General features: G+C 45.5%; 1 protein-coding gene, 1 long non-coding RNA gene and 1 pseudogene across 3 annotated transcripts; 1 reads left to right on the forward strand and 2 right to left on the reverse strand.

Moving 5' to 3' along the window:
- Positions 1–865: 865 nt before the first annotated feature.
- Positions 866–1359, reverse strand: LOC123115841 (uncharacterized). Its single transcript, XR_006456769.1, has 3 exons — positions 1334–1359; positions 1029–1127; positions 866–924 (listed from the first exon to the last, which is right to left on the reverse strand). It is a non-coding gene; the product is annotated as an uncharacterized lncRNA (long non-coding RNA).
- Positions 1360–4753: 3394 nt separating this feature from the next.
- Positions 4754–8867, forward strand: LOC123110798 (ATP-dependent 6-phosphofructokinase 5, chloroplastic). Of its 2 annotated transcripts, none has more exons than XM_044531407.1 (14): positions 4754–5015; positions 5484–5793; positions 5906–5987; positions 6232–6305; positions 6387–6498; positions 6653–6748; positions 6835–6912; positions 7009–7083; positions 7279–7419; positions 7551–7667; positions 7761–7865; positions 8053–8133; positions 8220–8348; positions 8466–8867. In XM_044531407.1, exons 2-14 carry the CDS (start codon positions 5495–5497, stop codon positions 8583–8585), a joined length of 1509 nt encoding a protein of 502 aa, XP_044387342.1. In that variant the 5' UTR covers positions 4754–5015; positions 5484–5494; the 3' UTR covers positions 8586–8867. The 2 variants fall into 2 exon arrangements, with proteins under 2 accessions (XP_044387342.1, XP_044387341.1); XM_044531406.1 differs by having other exon boundaries at positions 4756–5015; positions 8447–8867.
- A 251-nt stretch (positions 8868–9118) lies between these two features.
- The window catches only part of LOC123110799 (meiosis-specific protein PAIR3-like), a 21080-nt pseudogene continuing 11081 nt past the window's right edge, over positions 9119–19117 (reverse strand).

Below are 19117 nucleotides of genomic sequence, written 5' to 3' on the forward strand. Positions count from 1 at the left end.
GACGATGACAGAAGACCATGTGACAAGCTGAACAGTTGCATTGGAAAATCAAGAAAAAATAGCACTATGTCAATGAAAGCACATGGAGAAACCTACTTCTTGACTGGCTTCCTCAGGTCTGGCAACACGACAGGATCCCCGGTGTTGGTCGTCGTCGTACGAGGAGAAGACCTGGTGGAAGGGGTGTCACCGGCAATGGGGGCACCTTTGTTCAAGCGAGCAGAAACACGGGTTGGCGTTGGCGCCTGTTTCTTCGTAATTGCTCGTCCACCAGCGGTCGGCTCGCTGCACATATGAGATTGAGGGAAAGAAAGGTGGCAATTGTCAGACAACAAACTCATTGCCGCGCTTGACAAAAAACAAGTGCAAGAAATGGATGAGACTGTTCCAAGAAAATAGACACAGCAAAAAACTAAAATTAAAGTCGAACCTCCTCCTGGCAGCTACAGGATCGGTCCTGGACCTCTTGCCAAGAGAACCCTGCCCAACATCCTCTGGAGCCCTCCACCTCCTTGATGGCAACACCCCCTCGCCTCTCGCAGCCGTATGTTCTTTGACTTTCTCCGGTGGGGGGACATCTGTTGCATCCTTTCCCTTGTTACCACCTGCGCGAACTTTAGCATGTTCATCATCATCGGTGTCCTGTTGCACATTCTCCATGTCATCGTCGTCATCCTTGCTGAGGCCAGCGTCTCCATCTAGATCATCTTGTGTGTCACCGGGCTCTTGGGAACTGTTGTAGTCATACCGGCCACGGCAACCGGTTGGCCGATGTGTACGTTCTGGGACAAATGAAGTGAACTGCCTCGCAACCGCGTCGCTATCAGAGCCACTGAGGGACATCCAACCCTCAACCAACTTCCCGAGCAAGCCGGTCATTCCGGATGCAAACTGCCCAATTAGATGCTCAACAGGTGCCCTCGCCTGTGCACGAAACAAGAAGAATCAACAACCACCCATATTGCAGTCACTTGCGCGACATCAACAAATAATCCACAGCAAAGCATAGATGTAGATATTTTGATTACCTCAGTAGGGCAAGATGGAGCTGAGTGCATGTCCATCCACTTTCCAAAGTTTTGAGGCCCCCCAAACATGCTGTAGTCTATAGCATGCTTGGCCATCAGCTAGAAAAAACAAAAAAATAGCAAGGATGTAAGATATAGAAGGTAAGTTTCCGCACGAATGAAAGAGTTCCCATGTGGAGTGAAACATGGATACAATACGCAGACAACCATGAATAACAAAAGGTAGTCATCCCTTATGAACCACGGACGGTTGCCTCATGTCAAATTTGTAAGCATGCCATGTGGAGAGAGAAACCAAAACTAACCTGCAGTTTTCCATATTTGGTATCAGTTACCCTGTCTGCGGCAAGCACAGCCTTGACAGCGTTGATAGTCCATGCAGAAACAGCAAACTTGTGCGTAGGCGGCGGGCCTCCTACCCCAGTGAAATCCACGGTGGACAGATCAAGACAGTCGACATACATGAGCTAATTTAAAACAATTTTACAAAGAAAGAAATATCAGTTGCCATCATGGGTACTTTGTATTTAAAAAAACAGGATAATCTATGTTCCCATGATAATCAAGTTGATGTGCATGAAAATAATGGAATAAAAAGAAGAAGTTGCCTTCTGTATGTGCTAGTTGCCATCACAGTGTGATGGCAATTGTCATATTGCTAAGATGGCAGTTGCCATTATAGTGTGATAACAGTTGCCATACTAATATGATGGCAGTTGCCATATTGTCATTATGACAGTTGCCATATTGTCATTATGGCAGTTGCCATCTTGTTATGATCAGGTTGCCATGCATGAATAAAAGTGTGTTATAAAACAGAGTTCACAGAAAGAACTGGTAAAAAAATACCATTAAATGCAGTCGACAACCCTTTTGGTACATCTTGCTTGCGAATGCATTGTGGAGGAAGTCGGCAATAAACTTACACCAATTCATGTTCTTCACATTTTTCAGATCCGCCTGCACCACACAAAATTTCAGGGCAAAAAGGTTGCCGCATTAGAAATCAAATGGAGAAAAACATCGAAAACACTAGCAGTCACTAACTTTACACATGACATCGGAGCCAAAAGATTGAAGGAAAATAAAGTAGTAAAGATGGATCATTCACCAGGATGGGGAAGCATTTGTTGCTTGGGCGAAGAGAGGTGGTCGGCGCGAAAACAGCTGAGATGAGGTACATGAGTAGCTTCATCTTGAAAACATCTCCATGCATCGTCATGACCTGCAGTGAATCTGCCACTGCAGACGTGTTCGGCATGGATTCCGACCCAGGAAACAAACGGGGGAACAGCGCTTCCTCGACCTCATTGTTCTCGTACGGGACTTTGATATGTCCACGAGGCACACCCAAAGTGCAGAACACGGATTCCTCGTTCAACGGAAGTCTTCCACGTCCCGGAATCACGAATTCCCTGGAGGCGGGCTCGTAGATCTCACCAAGCCAGTCACATACAGGGTTGACAAGGTTCATGCACCGGACAGCCATCATAGACTGCATACCCATCTCAGCAGCAGCCCCCTTCTGATCGTCGGTGAATTTGTCAGTCAACACAGTCAGACGTTCTTGGGAGACTCTGTTGCGAATATGTTTCTTCTTCTGCAAAAAACAGACAAGAAGTGATCAGTTGTTGCCATGTTTTGCAATGTCATGAAATTTTAGTTCATGACAGACGACTGCAAGCTCGAGGTGCCAACCAGTAACATAAAGCATGAGGAGGGGGGTGTGAACATTTACCTCATCACCCTCTTGTCTCCGTCCAGTTGCCCGATTACGCTGTGGTGGATCCATGAAATCATCATCATCATTTTGATGATCGCCACGAGCTGTTCTGTTGAGATAGGAACAGACCAAATTGTCATGGTGGAAATGAAAAATGCAAGAGGTAAGCAGTTGCCACCTAACAGAAAATGTCAACTAGTGAACGCAGAAAAAATAACATGAACACACACGCACCCCTCCTATGATTGTCGAAAACATAAACGTGGCAAGTAAGCATGTTGGTTGCATTATCAGGTAAAAAAAGTGTACATATGGTAAATGCACTTGAAAACAAAAAATGTTGAAGTTGCCATGTTAGCCCAAGATAGTATGATAGAAAGTCACAGAATCTTTCACATCACAAAAACTAAGATGTGGCAGCTCACACACTGTCCTAAAAGTACACCAATCAAATGCCACTTGTTCAGCGGCAGAAATGTGCTAGGGTGAAAATGTCGTGCTGAAATGCAACACATACTACAACAAATCGATGAAACCACATCTAATCAAGAACCTGAAAATTGCAACAGTGTGATCAGATATCACAAAGTTGTTGTATATGCAAACTTGGTTTCCACATGCAAAGCATATGTATGACATCCGACACAATTGATATGCAAACTTGGTTGCCACATTATGCAGCCAATTTGCCACACTGTCTTATCTGCAGAATGGCAACAAACAGTGTGCTCACATTCTATTTGCCACATGAATATACTATCCAAGTGGCAAGAGGCACACTTGAAGTGCACATTAGTTGCCGTCCAGTGCAGTTGGGTGCTGAAACTGCATTGACTACCGATTATGGCAACTATCACAGTGTGGTAACTATCACAAATCATTCAGAAAAATTAGATGCCACAATGAAAAAGCATGTTCATGGCTACTATCACGGTAATTCAGCAAATTTAGTTGCCACATGGAAGAGCGTGTGTGTGGCAACTATCATAGTCATTCAATAAAAATAGTTGCCCCATGCGAAAGCTTATATGTTGCAACTATCACAGTCATTTCAGTAATTTGTTGCCGCAAAGGGAAAACACGTTTGTGGCAACTATCACATTTGTTCAGGGAGTTAGTTGCCACATAATCATGATAGTTAATCAAACTACCAAGTTCGCCTCATACTACAGTTTCAAAACCCAACTAACTAGATCTAGGGTTCAATGGCAACTACCGCGACTTCAAATTCACCCTCAAAATTCTCCCACGAACTGACTGCAAACACAAATTCAAACCAATGCACATCAAACAAACCGGGAGACACCTGCCAATCCATATGCAAGACTAGTGCGTGCCTCCGAACAGGCATAACCACACCGACGATGCCGCCGTCGCGGCGCCGACGAAACTGCCCAGTGCCGCCAAAAACGGCTAGCAGACGACTTCTGCGCCGGCGGGAACGCCGAGCATCACCGAATCGCCTGAATCTCTACGAATCTCGATCGAGAAATCGAACTGGGAGGAAAGGGGGGGAAATGCAGGAAGGGATTGCGAGAGTTGTAGCGAGCATTACCTTCAACCCGCAGGCGCTCCGGCGAAGCCGCTCCGTTCCGGCGAGCACCACCGACGGCCGCGAACACCGTCGATTCTTCCGCCTCCGCCGTCGCCTTCTCCCCTCGCCTTCTCCTCCAGTGGTTTGAAATGCGAGAGGGTTATGCCAGTAACTGCGGTGCGGGTGAGTAAATGGAACCGTGAGGGAGAGGGGGCAGAGGTGTGCGAAGTGTTTGACGACAACCGCGGTCGGAAGGTGGCGTGCGGGCGCATAGCAGTTCCACCGCACGCCTCCGAGTGGCAACCGCTGACCGCGGGATGGCAACCAACGTGCGGGCGAACTGACTCGCACACCGCACACGCGCCTCGTCCTACGTGGCACAGAAAACCGGCCGGTTTGTTTCAAGATTCATGCACAAAGTTGCCAACGAAGATGCTTGCGTGTGGTCGGGATGATGAACGCCCACACGTGCGGACGTTAACATTTCCGAAAAAGAAAAATCCTCCTGGTTCTCGTCGCGGTCTCCGCTCTCCTCTCTTTCTCCCCGTTCTCCAAAGAATCCGAGACGGCGACGCCCGCATCAAATACGCCGCCGCCTCTGCTTCCTCTCCCTCATTCCGATTCTATAACACGTGCGTGCCTCGGCCGCCACTTTCCCAACTCTCCTCGACCACTTCCGCCGGCGTGTGCCTTCCTCTCCGCCGGCGCCTGCACAGCAAGTCCAAGAGAGGTGCGTTTCCTGCAATTCGATCATGGTGATTTCCCTTGCTTCTGTCGGGGTTAGGTACGTCTGTATTTTACTTAGATATAAAATCGCGATGGTTGGCGGGTGATGTCGACTGTCGATGATCCGAGAAAAAAAAAATCTCTCCTTTTCCCTGCCAAAAGAGAAACCCCTACCCCCTACTCACATGATTTGTCCTGTTGCTCCACCATGGTTTCACATGTTCTGTTGCTTTCTACTAGCACCCAGATAAATAACACCTTTTTTTGTGAGGCTGTGCATATGACAACTTGTTCAAAAATACAAGGAGCAAAAACTTTCAGCTGCTTACTTTGTCCCCTCCCCTGTAGTGAAGGGGGATTCTTGCCTTTTCCTATTCTACAGTTGAGTTGCTGTTGGAAAATCTGTGAACGCCCGATTTACAATCTGTTATCATCATCTGTTACTGATGGCAAGATAGGACCTGTCTCACAGGCAAAGAAACCATGGCTCTAGCATCGCCGGTGGACTATGCTGGCATAATCACTTCAAGTCAGAGGCAACTCAGTTCTGTGATGCCCCGGTGCAATGGCTTGCAATGTACTATTGGATATGGAAATAAATCAAGAGCTACAGGTCACTTGGTCGTCAGAGCCATGTCCATGGATCGCCCGAAACTGGACTTTTCGAATCCGAATTGGAAGAATCAATTCCAAGAGGATTTTGATAGGCGGTTCAGTTTGCCGCATTTGACAGACATAATTGATGTGGAGTCGAGGCCAACAACATTTTCTCTCAAGAGCAGGTGACAAATTTTGCCTTGCATTTCTGTCTAATGCATTTGTCTTGATCTATGCTGTTGGTGATCAAACTAGATCTCTTTAGGATTTTTCTGATGTTTGCTTTGTCCACAACAGGACCCCTCTGGAGAATGTTGATGGTTCTTTGGAAGAGTCATGGAACGGCTATGTTAATGACGACGACAGAGCACTTTTGAAGGTATGCTTCATCATTGAGTGATCAAAATACTAGACATAGATCAAACTCCCCATCAATTACTTGAATAGTTTCTTTGGCTGTCTGAATATAGTTTCAACTTTTAACATAAATGTAGCATGCTGCCTTTTTTTTGCACTTTGGCTATTAGTAAATGTGTATGATAGACCTCAATTGTAATGTCCATGTGTGCAGCATCAAGGTAAATGCAATAATATCTCTCATTACAAAGTTCTTGATTCTTCAGGTTATCAAGTTTGCCTCGCCAACGTCTGCTGGAGCTGAATGCATTGATCCTGATTGCAGCTGGGTTGAACAATGGTGACAAACACTCTGCAAATTTCTAGTGTTTACTTGTGCCAAATTATTTTCCGAGCTCACACAAACTCATGTCTTTTCCAGGGTGCACCGGGCAGGCCCACGTAAACAAATATATTTTGAGCCTCAGTGCGTAAAGGCTGGAATTGTAACTTGTGGCGGACTTTGCCCTGGTCTCAACGATGTCATCCGGCAGGTAGACTAGAACTTGATGAGTTGATCTCTGACTGTCTGCACCGATAAATAAAAGATTAATAGTACCTTATTATTATATCTTCTGAAAAATCTCTTGAAGAAAACACAATTCCCAATTTTGAACGGTGCCGTGCTTTCACTCTTGAGTCTTGTAGATTGTGCTTACGCTTGAAAAATACGGAGTGAAAAACATTGTTGGGATACAGCATGGTTTCCGCGGATTTTTTGAAGACCATTTAGCGGAAGTGCCGGTAAGAATTCTTTGTACATTATAAAGTAATCTGGAAACACTGATAACCATCCTGATGTAAGTTTGTGGCTCTTTTACTTCACCCAGCTTAATAGACATGTCGTCCAAAATATCAATCTTGCTGGTGGCGGGGCAAGTATTTCAGACATTGTCGACAGCATCCAGGCATGTACATGCAATTCCGGTATGCTGCAAAAATATGTTTACTACAAGGTGGTACGTTAAAGACATACTGACTTGATTTCTGCAATCCACATTCAGGCCAGGAGGCTTGACATGCTCTTTGTACTAGGTGGAAATGGAACTCATGCTGGAGCTGATGCTATACATGGCGAGGTATGTTGATTTATATCTTCCTTGCGTCAGAGCAAGACATGTCTTTCCTTCAGCTCCTAGACTAGATTGTACCAGAAACATTTTTTGGTCTCGCTCAACTACGACATAGTAGCATGGATTGTGGAATTAGGGATCAGTATGTATGGGTGGAAGGTTGCGTACTTATGTCTGACTGTTTCTTTTGGTGAAAATTAGTGCCGGAAGAGAAAACTAAAAGTGTCGATTATTGGTGTCCCAAAAACAATTGACAATGACATACTACTGATGGACAAGACATTTGGATTTGATACTGCAGTGGAGGCAGCACAAAGAGCTATCAACTCCGCATATATTGAGGTGATTCATTTTAGCAACCTCTCAGACTCTCATCTCATGCGTACATATCTGCAAGCGGACAATAGAATGTATTGTCGTATTGGTTGCCCCTCAAATTAAAACTATATTTGTGGTTGACGCTCTATGGTTAGGCACATTCCGCATTTCATGGCATCGGATTGGTGAAGCTGATGGGAAGAAGCAGCGGATTTATCACAATGCATGCTTCCCTGTCAAGCGGGCAAGTCGACATTTGCCTGATACCTGAGGTATCAAACTCTTTAACTTGTGCTGTGTATGCCCTTCCAACTCACTATATCCCTCTCCTCTGATTGATTTAACACGTGGAAATCCAAATGAAGGTACCATTCACCCTTGATGGACCGAATGGAGTTCTTCGGCACCTTGAGCACTTGATAGAGACCAAGGGGTTTGCTCTCATGTGTGTCGCCGAAGGTGCTGGGCAGGTAAGATTACCTTAACATTATAACATACAAGATCAATTTCTTGGGAAGCTTAACTGCCAGCATGAGGAGTGATTTACCAAGGATCTCTTGACTTAGGGATGGGCCCGTGTGTGCATCAATTGAGACATACAATATTCTGTTCTGTTACAAGAATTATTATGTGAGAGATAGTACGATGTGTTTCCAGGAATATTTGCAGAAGTCGAACGCAACTGATGCTTCAGGGAACATGGTTCTTAGTGATATCGGTGTGCACCTTCAACAGAAGGTTGGTCCATATCATTAGGTGTTCTTCACCATGATGTAGGTGCTGTGAATGACACAACATTTAACTTAACCAATGCCATGCCACAGATCAAGTCTCATTTCAGAGAGATAAACGTCCACTCTGATGTGAAGTACATCGACCCCACGTACATGCTCCGCGCCGTGCGTGCCAATGCGTCTGATGCCATCCTGTGCACGGTGCTCGGTCAGAATGCTGTAAGACGCCGTTTCTCTCGATCTGCCTGTGTCACGCAACAAGTTTTTGTGTTTTCTGTTCTCTGAGATGAGCATTGGTCCCTGATTGAACCTTGCAGGTTCATGGCGCCTTTGCAGGGTTTAGCGGCATCACAACCGGAATATGCAACACGCATAACGTTTACCTGCCAATACCTGAAGTTATCAAGACGCCAAGGCTTGTCGATCCAAACAGCAGGATGTGGCACAGGTGCTTGACATCCACAGGTCAACCTGACTTTTGTTGATCAGTTCTCGACAGCCAAGTTTGTAAACTCTAGTGCTAGAAGTACCGGTGGTGTACAGGATTGTGAATGTCATTCTTTTTGTCTTCCATCAGAAAGACATGGTATGGCCTGTAATTTCTGGCTGATCCCGAGCTCAACTGCTACCGGATAAACAGTAAATTAAAAAAACAACATATGCTACCGTTGTAATCATGGCTGCATGTAACGCAAACTCTATTCTCCTTAATTAATGGATGTGCATGTCTTTTGCCTCTGTCTCAAGAAAACAAATCTCGCATTGCAGTTCTGTTATCTGCAAAAGGGCATGGAGGTTTTCCTCTCTTTTTTTTTCATGTATTGTGCCAGAACGTGTGTTCAGACGTACATAAAACTGGAATAATGGCAAAAATGATCAAAGATGTCTTACCATTTGACTACAGCCAGACTTACATTGCCTCTAATTTCTTCTGATCCAAATATCATGCACAAAAGCTCAAAGAAAAAGGGCACTGGCAAAATAGAATCAAAGATGCCAGCAGACAGGTGCACTTTAACTAGCACATTCACATGGCAGCAAATTCAACTTAAGCATTTGCGATTTTGTACTGGATCGTTACATTACTCAGTCAGGACACGATTCATTGAAGAAATGCGTCATGGTTTAAGACACTAGTGGGAACCTGAATGGGTTGTAAGTTAGTGGGTCACCGACTCAAAATGGTAGAGAAGGTGAGACGATGCTATGGAGAGTTACGGATATAGGCTCGTACTAAAGCATAGTCTGCAACTGTAAGCAAAGGAACTCTACATGCGTTCTGGCACCATCCTTCTATACCCTTTGTAAAATGGAGCCGTGGACCTGTTTGTGATGTGGGCCCCCCCTACTGGTTTCGCCTTAGCTATCTATCTACTTGTGTGGCGCAGGTGAACTTGATCAATCTGCAGTTCCGGTGATGAGCTCCTTGAGTACGTGTTTTAGGCCATTCATCTTCTTCCGGGCTCTCTGCGAAACATTTTCATGGAAAAGGTTAGCATTTGATCAATACGGCACCCCTGGGGTTTAGGAATGATGTTTGCCTTACCATCTGAACCTCCGAGATTTTGATTTCAGCGTCGTTGAGCTGAGAACCAACTGTTCTCTCAGCATGTTGGAGGAGCTTCCTGTGTGATGCTTCTGTTGATGCAATCATAAAAGAACACCATGGTAATTCAGGTGGCAAACAGTTAGGAAAGTAGAGCATTTAAACAGATTAATTCAAGTGGCTGTATGATGATTCATTCCATTCGCCTCTTAACAATGATCACAGTGAGCTAAAACTATAATTACTTCACTGGTGACTTTCTTCTAATCGTGTGCCAATTAGGCAATCATTTCTTTTCAATTAAAAAAAATTGATTTAACCACATTATTCACCAACAAACTTCAAACCTTACAATATTGTAATCTTATGTTCCTGGATCAGTTATATGACATAAAGTTCGCAATCTGTAATCAAGTGCTCCAACAATGGTGATACTTCATAAGGCTCCGCTTTGACAAAGGTTAACATGTTCCACATTTTTGGGAGTTCGTGCAGTATCAGTTTGTAATAAATAGTCCAGCAAGTACATATTTCATTTGCATTTCGCAAGTGCAAGGTTTGAAGTTAAACTTACTTTGCTTGTCAGCTACTCCCTTCAGCTCTGCATGATAGGCTTCAAATTCCTCAAGAGAGTTCTTGCAACCGAGCAACTGCTGATTAACCTCCTCCTTAAACTTCTCATGAAGAACCCTTAACTGTTCTTGTTGCTCTGCAACCAGAAGACATAGGACCAGGTTATATCATTTGAGTAACTAACGTTTATCCAAGAGAAACAACAGAAGACATGCAAGAAAACAAGGTAAAGTACAAGGATTCACAAAGGAATCTTGCCCGGGCAAGAGGGAAGGGATTTCCTTCTTAATTCTTGCTTGATTAGATTGATACATCTCCTCTCTTTATATAGAGAGGTTTACTTGACTCCCAAGCAAGGCTTACTTGACCCCTAAGCAAGCGACCCTTATCTCTAATTAACCCTAAGACTAATGGGCCCATTAGGCCCATTACGTACTCTAACAGCCTTACTAACCAAACAGGCGACTAAATTGGTCAAACCTACCTAACTTGTGGTGTGGCATGGTTAGCACACCAACCAAATACTCCCTCCATCCATAATACTCCCTCCGTTTCTTTTTACTCCGCATATAAGATTTGGTCAAAGTCAAACTACACAAAGTTTGACCAAATTTACATAAAAAATTATGAACATCTACAATACTAAAACTATATAGTATGAAAATATGTTTCATGGTGCATCTGAATATATTGATTTCATATTGTGAATGTATATATTTTTTAATATAAAGTTAGTCAAACTCTATAATGCTTGACTTTGACCAAACCTTATATGCGGACTAAAAAGAAACGGAGGGAGTATAAGAACGTTTCTCAAGCTGTTTTAGCTTGAAAAACGTTCTTATATTATGGGACGGAGGGGGTAGGTTCTAAGCCTACATATATGCATACACAGTAAAAAGTCCAAAGAGTAGACGATACAGTAGTAAATACTCCCTCCGTCCGAAAAAGCCTGTCCTCAAATAGATGTATCTAGCACCAAGTTAGTGCTAGATACATCCATTTGAGGGACAAGCTTGGGACAAATTTTTTCGGACGGAGGGAGTAGGAAATAACCAAGCCATATTGGATAGCTGCAGACAGATTCAAAGAATTGGTACATTAAATGTTCTCAAAATACAGTATTCAGACAATGAAAGTGATTCAAGAGTTCTAAAAAGTTTTAGGATATGGCAGACCTACAAAACATTCAGGAATCGGATCATGAGCAACTTTACATGTTTCTACTACTTATTTAAGTATAAGATTATGAGAAATCTACTACTTATTTAAGTATAAGATTATGCAAATTGCTTGAGCTGAATAATCCAAATAGGTTAAGTATGAGTGGCACAATGGATCAAAACACCAGAACATCATATCTTTATAGATACAGCTTTCTGAATGGATTCTGACTAATGGGTCTAATTGTCATAAAACTCATGTTTCACAATAACAGACCACAAAATTAATTTCTGCAGTAACATAATATAGGTTGTACCTTCAAATGTTGATTCTAGTCGCTTTCTTTTAGATTTTCCTGCATTGACCAGCTTAACCCTGAAAATACAGTTGAATGCGTCAAAATAGTTACACCTCTAATATATGCGTCAAAATACAATTAGGTGTGTATATGCAGATAAGATGTAGTTTCTTGGTAGCACCGGCAAAGATCTTACACATCATCCTGCATCTGCACCTCAACTCCCTCGAGGTGCTGGCGTATTATCTCTCCAGTACCTGCCAGTATCTCAGAACTTTTGTTTCTTGTTTCAGACTTGATCTTGGTTTGAAACCTTCCCAGCACCACCAGTAACTGATCAAAAGCCCTGGTTACAATGAAGAAATGAAATTGGACCGACCAACAATACCGAATATGTATTTCTTTATACAACCTATAAAACGGACCTGGTTAGGTAGTCATCTGGGCATTGCACTGGTTCTTTGTCTGCCATTATAGTTTCTTGTGTTCCTGAATGAACTAGTAATGATGGCATATTAAATATGAACTGCAACCATTACTTGAACGCAAGAAGGTAATCAACTTTACCAGAAGTGGCAAAAGGAATTGGCGAAGGCAAGCGCCGTTTGCCTCTTCTACCATCTTTTAGATGTGATTTCCTATCCAGATTTTCTGGAGGAGATTTATCAGGGCTGTCTACATCTGAAAGCCATTTGCGAGATTTATATCCTGCGCATGAAGGACCAATTATTTAGTAACACATCGCAGGTAAACAATTTTTGGATATACTATATAACAGTGTAATTTATACATCTCCAACATAATTTATACATCTCCAACAGCATGTGGGAAAAGCTTGGCTCACGTTATTAATTTTCCGGAACTTAAGTGGTCAGAATACTATACTTAAAGCAACAACAACAAAGGCTTTTAGTGCCAAACAAGGCTAACTTCCACGCGCCTCTGTCCATGGCTAGTTCATTTGGTGATATTCCAGTCCTTCGGATCTCTCTCAACGGACTCCACCCATGTCAAGTTTGGTCTACCCCAACATCTCTTGACATTATCAACACGCTTTAACCGTCCACGATGCACTGGCGCTTCTGGAGCCCTACGTTGTATATGCCCAAACCATCTCAGGCGATGTTGGACAAGCCTCACGTATATCCTCATTCTGGACCCGATCCTTGTGTGGCCACATATCCATCTCAACATGTGCATCTCTGCTACACCTAACTGTTGGACATGTCACCTTTTAGTTGGCCAACATTCAGCGGCATACAACCGTCCTATAGGACCTGCCTTTTATCTTTTGTGGCACTCTCTTGTCACAGAGGACGCCAGAAGCTTGGTGCCACTTCATCCATCCATCTTTGATTTGATGGCTCAGATCTTCATCAATATCACCATCCTTCTGCAGCATTGATCCCAAATGTTAAAAGGTGTCCTTCTGAGGTACCACCTGCCCATCAAGGCTAACCCCCTCCCCGTGCATAGTAGTACTGAAATTGCACCTCATGTACTCGGTTCTAGTTCTAGTAAGCCTAAAACCTTTCGATCCAAAGTCTGTCTCTACAGCTCTAACTTTCTATCAACCCTCATCTGACTATCGTCGACTAGCACCACATCATCCGCAAAGAGCATACACCAAGGGATATCTCCTTGTGTATCCATTGTGACCTCATCCATCGCCAAAGCAAAAAAGTTAAGGGCTCAAAGCTGACCCTTTTGGTGCAGTCCTAGTTTAATCGAGAAGTCATCAGTGCCGCCATCACTTTGTTCGCACACTTGTCACAACATTATCTTACATGTCCATGCTGAGGGCAATGTACTTTGTTGGGATTTTGTTTTTCTCCAAGGACCACTGATGGTGTCCTGGACTAGGGGGTACTCACCACGTCGTCTCTCGACCAGGAGGGTCGGGCCGAGGACCCCCATGGCGGTTCACTCATGGGCCACTTCGGGCCGCCCATGCCGTATACAAGGAGGTTTCCACAAGACTTGGCGCACAAGACAAGGACTCTCCTAAACCCTAGGCCTCCGATGTATTATATAAACCAAGGCCAGGCTAGTCAATATATAATCTAATATTCATTAGAACAATCTTGTGGTAGACACATGTACTCTGTAAGATCCCCCATATGAATACAATCAAAAGCAGGACGTAGGGTATTATCTCTTCGAGAGAGCCCGAACCTGGGTAAAATCATGTGTCCATGTTACCATCGCTCCAAGACGCCTAGCTTAGGACCCCTACTACGAGATATGCCGGATATAGAACCGACATTGGTGCTTTCATTGAGAGCCTGCAAGGTGATCGCCACGGTTCGATGGGAATCTAGATCAAACGATCAGGTGATGTTTTTCCAATTAGATCTATCCCTGGTAAATCAATTTTTTTACTAGATTATTGTTGCCGCTCGTTATATTTGATCTGCATATACGTATAAGATCGGAATAAGCAGATGATTTAACGGCGATGACCGAATTGGGGTTTCCTTCTCAATCTACATGACGAACACGGCGAGGACAGGAGTTTTGGGCGGATCGATAGCCGTCGCCCTCGCGTACGTACATGGCGCCCCGCGCATGCCTGATCTGTTGCTGCCACTCCCCTCGCCCATCAGGCCGTGGATGTGCAGATCGAGTCCCAATTTTGGGAGTCACACCAAAAGCCCCTTCATCCCCACGTGAAGACCCAGCCACTTTATCTATATGAGTAGTAATACTAGTCCACGTGGAAGCAAGCCATACTGCACACCTCCCAAGCTATGGTCAATTTAAGTCCGGTCTGACTTGATGTGTGCTCACATGACGGTGCCAGCTCCAAATGGGCTATACCTGTTAGCAGATAAATCATCAGATTACTGCGGCCGACATCTCTCGACGAACCGATATGCTGTCATTAACAGCGGGTCGCGCCATGCCGCTGCCTCCGCAAGCTGACATCATCGTCCCAGCCGAAGGGTTCCAGATGGAGCTAGCAGCGCACATGCAGGCATCAAACTAAATTTGTTGTATGTTGGTCAACTCAAGGAAAAAGAAAATGCAGTCCAACCGGCGGTCCTCTACCCAAGGACACCATGGAGCTAGCTGTGATTGATGCTTGGCAGCGCACGCGGGCAAATTCCAATCGCTCGACGGGATACAAGGAGACCCAATCCTTCTCTCTTTTCTTTGTTATTTAATTAAGGCAGTCTTTGCTTTTTGCTAATCATATGTCTTTCTTGCACTTCCCACGTGCTAGCGCTGGTACTAGTGCTATTACTAGATGCAAATCCATGAACACCCACATGTGTCTCTTCGGATTGCTACAACAAATAAACCAGGTCTGTCAAATGGTGGCCGCATTAACGATGGTTGCGTGATGGTTCGGTCAGTTTCCCGTCCGCAGTTCGGCGAACGCCGCATCGGGAAATCGGAACGCCCTGCGAATTCAGGCTTTGTCACGCCTTCACCACATCATGCCGACGCCCTGCATCGACATTGACTTCGACGCCGGACCACATCTCTTTAAATAAATTATTATTTTTTGTAAATTAATTCCGCGAGAATTTTTTTATATATTTCTATTATTATTTTTGGACTGCATTATTTTACGTGTGTAGGTAATCGACTTCGACTGCGTCACGCGGTCACCTCGACATGCCGACATCGTCGTCCTGCCTCCGCCGATCTAATTTTGTTGTCGCCTTGGCGCGCTGCCCAGCGTCGGCATCCCCGCGGCGTCACGTCTTCAAGCCGCCGTCCAATAAGTCGACCTGCCCATCTCCTCAGCTGGGCTGGGGGCTTCGCCTCGACACTTTGGCACGGTTGTCAAGTCACTTCATCGAGCCGAGCTCTTCACTTGGCCATCTCGGGACCGGCTTGGGGGCTGGGACCTCGTCCCGCCGCAAGCTCGGACCGCGTCATCAACACCGAGCACATTAACCAGCTAAGTCGCTTTCATGCTCAATTTTTTTAATGTTTAATTCTTGTTCGGTTCGACCAAACATTATATTTGTGTTAAACAAAAAAAAAAGTTGTTTATTAAAACCTAGTTTGTTAAAACTGTTGTTTATTAAAAAACACTTATTTTACCCAAGTTAACTGGGGCTAAGTCGTTGCAAAGTATTTTTCTACCGCTCCTTTCTCAGTTCTCGACTCGAGTGTGTGGTCAATAGCTGGATAGCCTGGTTTCTCTCTAAAACCGCTCGAGTTTAGTTCGCTAAACTGGCCTGAGAAGCACTCCACCTTCGGGATAGGAGGTTGAAGCCGAAGGCTGACCCGCTTCAAGTCTAGAGATCGGATGTGTCATGCACGACTGAAGCAAAGTTTATTTTAAGACCAATTTTCAGATTGGCACCAAAAAACTTGATTTAGTTCGGACGTCCAGTTTTTGCATAAGTTTTTTTATTTTGGCTTTTCAAGCTTATGGCACTTTCAAGCTATTTGTGTGTTTTTCTTTTAGGAGGCGTGACATCCTCATGACCGAGGTGCCCGGCATAATAATTCAGCTCGGGGAATCCTTTCCGACCCGCAGCTCAGCATCTTTCCTGCCGACCTCCACCTCGGCGTTGTCAAAACACACACCATATCTAGACTAGTTCCCGAGCAGTGCAATGTTGGACGCCTTTAAAGCATCAACAATATTATCAGGGGGCTGCGAGTAAAGCCAAACCCATCAAAAGTCGAGGTACTCCATGGAGTCCTCGGCAAAAAGTTCTCGGATATTGCTTTATATGCATCGGTTTCGAGTTGTGTCTTTGGTCAATAGTTGGGTTGTTCGGCTCCCATGCTTACCCTTACGTTCCCGATTGTTCGGCTAAAGGTAAAGGGAGAACCACTGCGATTGTGCTTCCGGTTCAACTGGTCAAGTGCATCAGTGGAGAAAGCCGAAAACTGACTGTCAGTCTGTCACAATAAGCGTAAACTGGTCAGCGATTTGATGACTGTGTTAAACTATAGATCGATGGAGGTCACCCCGTGTTAAACGACGGGCCTTTCATAACATTGGCCGAAGTGTTAACGGCTTGACCTCGACTGACGCAGAACACTAACCGGGGGCTAGTAACTGGCCTCCCAACTTTAAGCTCCTATGACTAAGTGAAAGTTATAAAGCCCGCATAGCTGATTGCCTCATTTCCGCTAACACAACCGCCTCTAGGCACCAAGACGTTGGCTAAGGGTTGTTTTGTTATTGCGGAAACACCCTGCATAGCATCTACTAAGGGGTGGAAGCCGACGATGGGCCACTTTCAAATGATAAACAGTCGCAACGGAGTCAAAATAAACATATCATCAACGTTTGTATTCAATATACGAGTGCTGCCTTCCGTAATCATCGTTATAAAGCCACAAATATGCATCAATTTGACTTAAGATTTTGGCCAAGTTGGGTTGCCTGGCTCCTGTGCTTACCCCCTACGTTCCCGATAGTTCGGCTAGGGGGTAAAGGGAGCACCTCTGTGATTGTTACTTCCGGGTCATCCGGGTTAGTACCTCAGGCTGGGTGAAGCCGAAAGCTAGCCATCTTAAGAATATGATTGGCCGGCAACGACGGAAGTGAAATTTTAGGTTCACTAAAAACCACAGAGTTCAGGAACTTTTCCCAAACTAAATCCTCCCACATTGATCGGAGGTGAGGTTTCATGATCATGATCATCATGACAACCCAAAGAAAGGAACTGATAGCGGTACTATTTTCTTTGGAAGATGTTTCTTACGTTAAATAGTAATATAACATCTCTCTGCGTACCTTTGTTTATAAAACCGTATGGCCGGATTGCCTCGTTTTCCATAAATCTTTGCCCTTATAACGGCTTTATAAAGTAGGAAAACACTCCTCAGCTACTGGCCGAGGAGGTTGAAGCCGATGGTCGGTCAAGAAAGTTTGTACAATGCGGATCGAGCATTAATGATGTAAAGTACTTTGGTACATAGAATCATTACACATACTAGACAAAGTTCATTTACTTCAAGTCGCCTATTAAAAAGTCGAGGGCGCGGTCTTGTTGAGACAGCCGAGCAACCGGAATTTAATTTTCTGTCAAACGGATATCGATCTTTAATTCGGCCACTCGTGCCCACATTAAGGCTCGGGGGCTACTGGGCTTCGCGCTTATCATTTACAAATATTAAAGGGGCACATCAATCCCCTGATGTGGTGTTGCCACCCGACCATCACTATCTCCTCTAATATATTTGTTATGGCACTGCTAGAAGGAGGGCGCGAGAGAGCCGGCCGGGGGCCTTTTTGCCCACGGCCGGGCAAGAGGGAAGGGATTTCCTTCTTAATTCTTGCTTGATTAGATTGATACATCTCCTCTCTTTATATAGAGAGGTTTACTTGACTCCCAAGCAAGGCTTACTTGACCCCTAAGCAAGCGACCCTTATCTCTAATTAACCCTAAGACTAATGGGCCCATTAGGCCCATTACGTACTCTAACACTACACCCCACCTGGACATGCAGCTTGTCCTCGAGCTGCAGCCTAACCAACTTATAACCATGACTCAACGCAACACAAACCTAACACCTAAAAACAAGCCTTTTACATCTCGGCTTGTTTTATTATTCTCAACCTGGAATGGACTGGGACGCTTTATTTTGGACCCCTTAACAAAAAATGGACATCATCCGCACGTCGGACGTGCACGTGTACAGCCACCTGGATCCCATGGACACCACCTGGACAAAAGGAGTGCATGAGTATGACCACCTGGAAGTGGTCGCAAGAGTGACCAGCAGAGGCGCCCTCGGGGCGGCCGGTGGCGGAATGCAGTGGTGCTACGCGGTGCGCTGCTGTCGGTGACACCATGCCTTCTCCCTGCTGGACGGCTGTTGGTTTGCACCGCACAGGGAAGAGTGGAGGGCTTGCGATGGAGAATGACAAGGAGGGGTGCGCCCCCCCCCCCAACCACCGATGTCGCAGACTTTGAGGTCGCTGCCCGCGGGGAAAACAACATGCCCACCGCCCGTGGGGGAAATCGCATGCCCAAGATCCCCGACGCAGCGGATGAGATCGAGGTCCTTTGCGCAGCGAAGGACAATTTGGAGGAGCGGCAACTGCAGACCACGCATCTCCCGCACACGCCGACGCGCTAGGAGGCCGCGCGCAGCAACCCGCAGCCTCACCGCTGCCGACACGTGGCGGGTAGTGATCCAAGACGGAAACAGTGACTGGACTTGGTGAAGTGGGACTCCCGCCGGTGCGGTCGATGCAGGACCGGAGCTGACCGGCGGTGGCTGCTGCAACTGCAGCGGCTGCTGCGGCATAGCGCCGGGCGCGGCGGAGGCCGCTAGGAGCGGCGGCTGCCACTGCAGCCAGGGCTGGGCGGTGGTGGCGATGAATGGCAACTGCAGCGGCTGCTGCAGTGGCCTGGCGAGCGCGGCGAAGGCCGCCTGGTGCGGCGGCTGCCATGGCAGCCACAGCGGCGCAGGGGCGGC

This window comes from Triticum aestivum, chromosome 5B, assembly GCF_018294505.1.
Source record: "Triticum aestivum cultivar Chinese Spring chromosome 5B, IWGSC CS RefSeq v2.1, whole genome shotgun sequence".
Taxonomy (NCBI): Eukaryota; Viridiplantae; Streptophyta; class Magnoliopsida; order Poales; family Poaceae; genus Triticum; species Triticum aestivum.